The sequence below is a fragment of the Ruditapes philippinarum genome, unplaced genomic scaffold, assembly GCF_026571515.1.
Source record: "Ruditapes philippinarum isolate M1 unplaced genomic scaffold, ASM2657151v2 ctg1334_1_1_1_1, whole genome shotgun sequence".
NCBI lineage: Eukaryota > Metazoa > Mollusca > Bivalvia > Venerida > Veneridae > Ruditapes > Ruditapes philippinarum.
Window position 1 is genome coordinate 612 of NW_026855305.1, and position 8,994 is coordinate 9,605.

General features: G+C 31.0%; 1 protein-coding gene across 1 annotated transcript; it reads left to right on the forward strand.

Annotated features, from left to right (window-relative positions):
- Positions 1 to 2,366: 2,366 nt before the first annotated feature.
- Positions 2,367 to 8,426, forward strand: LOC132742845 (uncharacterized). Its single transcript, XM_060731339.1, has 3 exons — positions 2,367 to 2,500; positions 5,388 to 5,589; positions 7,393 to 8,426. Exons 1-3 carry the CDS (start codon positions 2,465 to 2,467, stop codon positions 7,644 to 7,646), a joined length of 492 nt encoding a protein of 163 aa, XP_060587322.1. The 5' UTR covers positions 2,367 to 2,464; the 3' UTR covers positions 7,647 to 8,426.
- Positions 8,427 to 8,994: the final 568 nt, after the last annotated feature.

Consider the following 8,994-nt stretch of genomic DNA (forward strand, 5'->3'; position numbering starts at 1 on the left):
GGGCGGGGCCAGTTTTGATCCCAGGGCTTTAATTTGAACAAACTTTGTAGACACTTACTAGAAGATGTTTCATGCTTAATATCTAAACTCTAGCTATTTGGGTTTTTTCAAAGAAGATTTTTAAGTTTTTGCTATACACTTATAAGGAAAATCAATGACACCCGGAGCGGAGCCAGTTTTGACCCCAGGGCTTTTATTTGAACAAACTTTGTAGACACTCAATAGAAAATATTTCATGCTTAATATCTAAACTCCAGCTATTTGGGTTATTTCAAAAATGATTTTTTAAGTTTTTGCTATACACATTTAAGGAAAATCAATGACCCCCTGGGCGGGGCCAATTTTGACCCCAGGGCTTGTATTTGAACAAACTTCGTAGACACCCATTAAAACATGTTTCATGCTAAATTTCTTAGCTCTAGCTCTTTGAGTTTTTTAAAAGAAATTTTTTTAAGTTTTTACTATATTCATATAGGGAAAATCAATGACCCCCTGGGGCGTGGCCAATTTTGACCCTAGGGCTTTTATTTGAACAAACTTTGTAGACACTCACTAGAAGATGTTTCATGCTTAATATCTCAACTCTAGCTATCTGGGTTTTTTCAAAGAAGATTTTTAAGTTTTTGCAATACACATATAAGGAAAATCAATGACACCCGTGGCGGGGCCAATTTTGACCCCACGGCTTTTATTTGAACAAACTTTGTAGACACCAACTAGAAGATGTTTCATGCTTAATATCTAAACTCCAGCTATTTGGTTTTTTTTTCAAAAAAGAATTTTTAAAGTTTTGCTATACACATATAAGGAAAATCAATGACCCAACGGGGCGGGGCAAATTTTGACCCCAGGGCTTTTATTTGAACAAACTTGGTAGACACTCATGAGAACATGTTTCATGCTAAATATCTTAGCTCTAGCTCTTTGAGTTCTTTAAAAGAATTTTTTTAAGTTTTTACAATATGCATATAGGGAAAATCAAAGACACCCTGGGGCGGGGCCAATTTTGACCCGAGGGCATTTATTTGAACAAACTTGGTAAACACTCACTAGAAGATGTTTCATGCTAAATATCTTATCTCTAGATATTTGGGTTTTTTCAAAGAAGATTTTTAAGTTTTTGCTATACACATATAAGGAAAATCAATGACCCCTCGGGGCAGGGCCAATTCTGACCCCAGGGCTTTTATTTGACCAAACTTGGTAGACACCCATTAGAACATGTTTCATGCTAAATATCTTAGCTCTAGCTCTTTGAGTTCTTTAAAAGAAGATTTTTAAGTTTTTACTATATGCATATAGGGAAAATCAATGACCCCCTTGGGCGGGGCCAATTTTGACCCTAGGGCTTTTATTTGAACATACTTGGTAGACACTCATTACAAAATGTTTCATGCTAAATATCTTAGCTCTAGCTCTTTGGGTTCTTTTAAAGAAGATTTTTTAAATTTTTACTATATGCATATAGGGAAAATCAAAGACCCCCTTGGCGGGGCCAATTTTGATCCCAGGGCTTTTATTTGAACAAACTTGGTAGACACTCATTAGAACATGTTTCATGCTAAATATCTTAGCACTAGCTCTTTGAGTTCTTTAAAAGAAGATTTTTTTTAAGTTTTTCCTATTAGTTGCCATGGCAACCAGAGTTTTTAATGGAATTTAAATTTTTGAATAACTTTGAAAGGGGTCCTCCTTAGGATCATTTCTGTAAAGTTTGGTTGCAATTGGCCATGTGGTATAGGAGGAGATGTTGTTTGAAAAGTTTGACGCCATTTTTTGAAAGACGCACGACGCACGACGGACGCAGAATGATGACAAAAGCTCACCCTTGAGCACTTTGTGCTCAGGTGAGCTAAAAACAGACATTGCATATGGCATTGTCACAATTAGTATGTAGATTATTGACGTAAAATGCAGGTTAAATTTTGTCTATCTAAATGTACATCTAGACCTTGGTAAACGTGGACTAGATTGAATGTCTGAATTAACCTTTAGTAAAAGACAATCAACTAAGCTACGTTTCAATATTTGGACAAACTTCCGGACTGTATTATAAACGGTTAAGCCGTACATCTCTGGATCCATATTCATTTAAAACACTAGGAACGTTAGCTGCGCAAGGGCAATAACCACTTTAATGAAAACTATTTGAGTACAGTTCAGTTGTTTTTTTAAAAAAAAGAGTTATAAGAATTAATATCATTCAACCAGTATCTTATTAGTTCAACATATCTGAGTATAAAGAGGATATCGGCCTAACTCCGAATAATTGTCGCAATACTTGCACTTTTCTTAACTGACTTGCAATATTTCAAATGTATCCTTTCTATATTTCTATATAAAGGAAAAAATCTATTCTTTATTTCAGTTTTATTTCAGACTTTTATCAGTTCTTGCCGGCATACACATGACTAGTGTTTTTTATCATCAATTCACTTTCTTTTGATGTAAACATAAGGAGAAAATGGCAGAAGGATGTACGACGGAAAGCGACAAAAAGGTTGTATTCTTGAACAATTTCTACAATGTAACTCTCTATAACTGATTTGTTTGCTAGTTCCTTCATTTTTTTGGAGAAATACTATGCAATCAAAGCAATCAAATGCAATCTCAATTTGTTGATTCTAATTTCATTAGTTTATAATTATAATATTTTGCGTACCAATATGAGTAGATGCATGTTTCCTTTATAAATAATTATTGAAATGCAGTCTTTTGTGAATAACTTTTCGAAAATAAAGTATCATTGTTTTGCTTTGGTAATAATGTCCATCTCGTTGTTTCATAAGCAATGTTTGTTTTTTAAAAAGTATATCAAAGTTGAAAGAATTTGATTCCATGCAGAAATCCTGTTGGCATGGCGATCACAAGGATTTTTTTAAATTATCTACAAGAACCACCATGCCTATAACATTAATATTTTACATAAGGCATTGTCTTGTGGATCTCTACCAAGTTCGTTTTCATCATGGGCCAGGAGTAAAAGTTGCCCCGTCACGGGATTAATGTGTTTTCCTACTAGTCTAGCGAACATCTACAAAGCATTAAAAAGTGTCTAGGCTACAAATATTGTTCAAATGTAAGTAATTGGGTGGAAATTGACTTCACCACGGGAGGCATGGGCTCTCCCTTTATACATGCATTATATATTCTTAAAATCTTGTACTGAAAATGAATGGCAAGATATATTTGACATAAATCAATTTCTAGTTGACACTGAAAATAGTTTTTTTAGTAATGAGGTCAATATTGGCTTCTCCCTGGAGTCATGTCTTCTCTCTTAATACATGTAATAGATATTTTATTAAAATATTTTGAATAATTAAAGGCAACCGCTTATATATTTGACATGAATCATTGTCTACAAAGTTTTATCAAATTGCTGTCTGCAATAAGTTTTCTCCCTTTATGCTTAATTTGTTTATTATTTGACATACAGCTATAAAATCTGACCCAAAAGCATGGTTTCAGTTATTAAATTGAACTCTTATAACAGGTAGTATACAACTTGACCTAATGACATACTTTTTAAGATAAAGCTATAAAATTTGGCCATTTGTAAGTTTATGATAAAGAATAGATGGCTTACTATTTTAATGTTGTATTATTTGGTAGCATGGCAATATTTTCACAAGTGCAATTTTCCTCTCTATATTTGCTTTATTTTCTATTTTCTATAATTGTATGCTCATAATATTTTGTGCTTCTAAATTTCCATTTCAATTTGTTAACATTATTTTTTATATTCCTTTTTTTTAATTTCATTACGTACTCCTCTTTATAAATGAAATAAATACATGTCATTTTCTTTATTAATTTACATTTAAAAAAAAATACCAATCAACCCCCACTGGTAACTACGATAACGAAATATTTATTATTAGAATCTATTGATCAATAAATAACACATTTTTTATATCTGTTTTTTTTTTCAAATTTCTAAAGTCCGTCAGTATTTATCGCTTTCTCTAGATGTTTGAAATTTTCTCTTAATTTTACACACTTGCATATAAGCCCGTGTACAAAAATATTCTACCCCGTGCCATTTTTTCAGAAAACGTTCAAATAAGATGAAACACCTCAAACATTCAAAAATAATAATAGTTGATTCGAAAATCTTAATGTATTTATACAACACTGACACGGAGACCCTGTCTTTCCCGCTTTGAAGTCACGTGACAACATAGCGTTTTGTGAGTGTTTCAGTCATGCTAATTTTCGCATTGTTATCAATCTTTGTTATGTTAACAAATGCTCAAGTTCTAAGTAGAAATTTTCATGAATCGGTTGTACCATTTTAAAGATAAAATACGTTGTGAAAAATTTCAATTATTAGATTTTGCACTTTTTTGCAATTAAGAAGATGGACACTTTAATCCGAGTAGCGTGTCGTTAGTAGGCGCAGAATATTAAAATGTTTTTTCGAGTTCAAATCAGCAAGTATGCACATTTTGAGTATGTTTTTTACTTCAGAATATACAATGTATATTCATAGTTTGTCGCGTAAGTTTTTGTTTTCTTTTTTGAAATTGAAATGTATTTATTGTTTAGCAGAATTTAAAGTTAAACGATTAAGCACAATTGCCTTTATTTGACTATTTTAAGGTATTGAACAGATTGAAAAGTATTATTAATTTTAGTCTGTTTGCAACTGTGGATTCTATCTGCCACATAGTTAGTTTAAAAATATTACAAAAAAAGAAGATAGAACAAAAGAAAGAAAGAAGAAAAATGAATAAAAAATTACAACTCAATTTAGATAGTTACAGAGTTTCAACTTATATTGTATAAAACCATAATCATATTGTTAGTCATGTACGGTAGTGATATGTTTAAGAAATATCGAAAATTAATACAAACTGTCGGCGTAGCAATGTTGATAAAGATGAATAAATCAGATTGTAATGCAACAGTCCGAGCTGTATTTTTTATTATTATTTTTATTTTATTTTTTTCGCACACAAATTATTTGTTTTGTATTTTGTATTTTTTGTATGAATTATAAAAGCCTTTCATATCTTATACAATTTTCTTATCATAAAAATAATCTTGTTTCTTATTTGTTAAAAGAATATTTATTTAATTGCAATACATTTAATTTCATCTTGAAAATCACCATATGACTGTAGCAAGAAAACATATGTTTATGCTTTGCCTTACTCTTTTCAAAATACTTTTAGGAAATTCAGAGACAAAAAGTCCGGCATACAAACAAACACGTTGTAGTTATAAAATAAGTAAAATTCATTTTGAATGTTTGTATATAACAGAGCTACCTATAGAAAATATTAATGTGCACCTTTTGATTTTGTTGTTATATAAATTCTTATAAATATTCATATACTTAGGCCACATTGTACGTTTTATTTTTTATTTATTTGTTTCAGAAAAAAACAGTGTTTATTTATCTACACACAGATGACTTAGAAAAAGTCATGAAAAAATTAACAAAAAAAATTAAAGTGAAACATGAAAACATTGCTTCGAACGATGGTTCATTAGAACACAAAAATAGGACAATCATCGCGGTCAGACACGGGTCAACTCGTATAGATTCAGATATACAAGGATGTTGCAGAGATATAACAGGTTTGCTTACAATACTATTTTCATAAAGATTATGATAATTTAAAATCACTTAATACAATTGTTACTATATATTGTAACGAAATCGCCTATGATTTCAACTGATATGAGTGTCACTTGACTTATTATGAGTTTGCGGCCCGGGGCCGAGAACTAGATATCAGACCGCTGAACATGTGCACGTGCACAAACTGAAACAATGACGTCACATATTACGTCATCAAACAGTTAACTGTAAATGAGAAAGTAGGTTTTAAGCATAACATAAATCGTTTTATTTTTTATTAGAGCTGAAGCGTATTTCGTACACATAAATTTATTACTATTGAAATTTAAAGAAATAATACGACAAATTCATTCCGAAAAAAAAAGGAAATAAAACTTGCTTCTAGATTCTACAGTAGTGTACTTTGAACATACAAAAAGTAAACAACTCTGTAGAAGTTACTGTATTGTACAGTACAGTAGAAATGCAGACAGGATTTTCAAGGAAAGAAATTTCAAAGTATTATTTTTTAGAAAAATGGTAGATCTATTAGATCTACCAAGTGTATAAAAGACATTTCTACACGTCTTTGTTGTTCCAGAAGGTGAAAATCGGCCCTGAAACGAATAATGCTGAAGCCCTCGGGTCCATTAATCGTTTTGCGGGCCGATTATCACCTTCCGGCCCTACTCTGTCGTGTATTAATATCTTATTAATATAAAGCACAAAAGAAGGTCACAGATATTTTTAAGGTTGCCATGCAAAACACATGAAACAGATTGATTGACAATTACTTTTATAGGGAGATCATTAAATTTGCTATCCAGTGGTCGCTGGTACAAACCTCGGGTAAGATGAATTAGTCTCGGACATTGAATGTAATGGTAATTTGTTAATCACTGTTGATTTATAGATTATGTGATATAAATAGCGGCCACTTGTTGAGAAACTGATACATAAAAGATAGTAATATAGACTAAACTGAAAAGCAATATGACAAACAAACCAAACAAACCAACTCTGACAAGGACAACAGGCAGACTAACTATTTAACTCATAAAATATTTCCTGAGGAAGCAAATATTTTTTTAACACCAGATATCTAAGATGTCTGGCTACTAGTAGATATAATTACAACTTCGATCTTAACCGTACGAAGTCAAAACCAAAGCTAACCAAAAATATAGTTCTTAAAATAATTTATGCCCAAGGAATTTTACAGAAATCATAAAAAGTCCTTCGTACCAGATATATGAGATTTATGTGTACCGGTAAGTATTTATGACTTCTTTTGCACTCTCAAACGGACAGTCCCAGACTGAATGTTCACGCATTACACTCTCTATTTATATGCTTTCGAAGCATCATCTCCGCAGTGAATAAAACAATAATTTTGATTAGCTAAAATAATAAAACGTTTCTTGAAACTGATTTTAACTTAACCTTATGAGCGTCTATTAAAAGAATTGACTTCTCTTACAAACTATTTTGAGTAACAGATAAACAATTTCAAATATAAACACTTTGATGAATACCCTAAACTTATACACATTTGATAGTAAATACCTTAAATACATACTCTTTATATCATGTCAAACTTAATAGATTACTTTATTTATTGTTTTATTACAAATGGCGAACTTATTGAAGGGGGGGGGCGCAATCAAATTGTCTATAAAGTACGTTTCCCTAACATATGTACATGCAATATAGAACCATTTGTTAAAAGTACAAATGATAATTATTTTTTTTAATTGATGTTTATTTATTTGGAGAGATAAGCTAATCAATATAATGTATGTGTTTTGATTCCTTTTCAGAATCGGATATCAAACGTACTGTTGTTGTTATCGTTTGTGGATTTGAATATAATAAAAAGGATTCCCATGGTATTGAAATAAGTCCCAAGAGCTTTAAGGCGGAACATGAAGATGATATTAAAATGGAGAATCTTAAAAGCATTGTACAAATTAACTATAAATGTTTAAAAAAGAAGAAACGAAAGAGGTGCGAAAACTGTAACACTGCGCTAGACATTCTAAAAATGCATGCAGAATCATCAAACGACAACTAAATGTTCAAATGATAATATGAAAGCACTTAATAGTGTATACATTCATAGTTCATGTTATAATCCCTAGCTACTAAGGAATACGAACGGCAAATTCAGTGCTGGTCATATTCCACGGAATTCTGTATCCTTTATATATTAATTGCAAATGGAATCAAAGATAATGTTGATGGAATCGAAATAGTTTATGAATTGAATTTGGATATATTTGTTATAGATTTTTGTTTCTCTCTTTTTTACAAGACATGTTATATGCGTTGTCGGACTATAGCTGTTGTTAAATTGAATTTTGATTTATATTATGACTTATTTTGCCGCGTAATGTATAAATGCTTAACTACATGATTCTAACTTTTACTTTGATTACATTTGTGATATAACTGTAATTGACACGTTTGATAAAGTATTAAAGTGTGTGCTTAACTGGTTAAAGCGGTTTAACAGTATTTAAATAAATAACAACAGTCTAGCAGTATAAAAATGAAAAATGAAATGTGTTCGTTCAGTCGGCTTACTTTCATGCATCAGCACACTGATTGTTCTTCAAAGTGTATGTATATTAAAAATTAATGATGGTTCACTTAACATGTATATGTTTGCAGTTGATAAAAAATTGATGGTTTTGTATGTTTGCACATGAAACTTTACTATTTATTCATAGCATATTTTGTTCTCAAAGATTGTTTGTCTTAAATAAGTTTGAATGCAAATGATTTAGTATTTAATAGGACTTCCATTTAATTATGCAGTGTTCATCTTTGACTTATTTAATTATTACCATTAATTGACCTATTGTAGCTTAAACATTGTCATATAGTCGAATAAAAGATTGTATTATTAACCTTTTACCTCATATGTACGCAAAACAATGCACTTTCGATAAATGCCCCCCCCCCCTTTTTTTAGGCTTCAAATATTGGAAAAATGTCATATTTGGGCATCAAACATTTTATTTCGTTTGAGAAATGTTGTTATAAAAATGATCACTTTTATCGTCGCCGCCCTTACAAGAAAGATACATCAGGGGTGCCAAGAATGTTTTGACCTATGAGAGACTAAAATTGGCCTTAGATCGATCTTAAAGTAACGTGTAATCAACGCTTATAAGCTTTTGACTCTATCTCAATCCAATGAGAAGTTGCAGCACTTTAAAATCTGGATTGAAAATATCAACGCAAAATAGTGATTTTTTGGGGGAAAATTGTATTTTCATAGCAATCTTAACTTGTATCAGGAGAATTTCTAATGAAAAAAGCCATTTTTCACAAAATGCTCATGCTGTAATGGGCTGAAGGAATTCTGATTTAGCCTTGAACTTGACACATTAAATACAAAGATTAATTCTTTGATT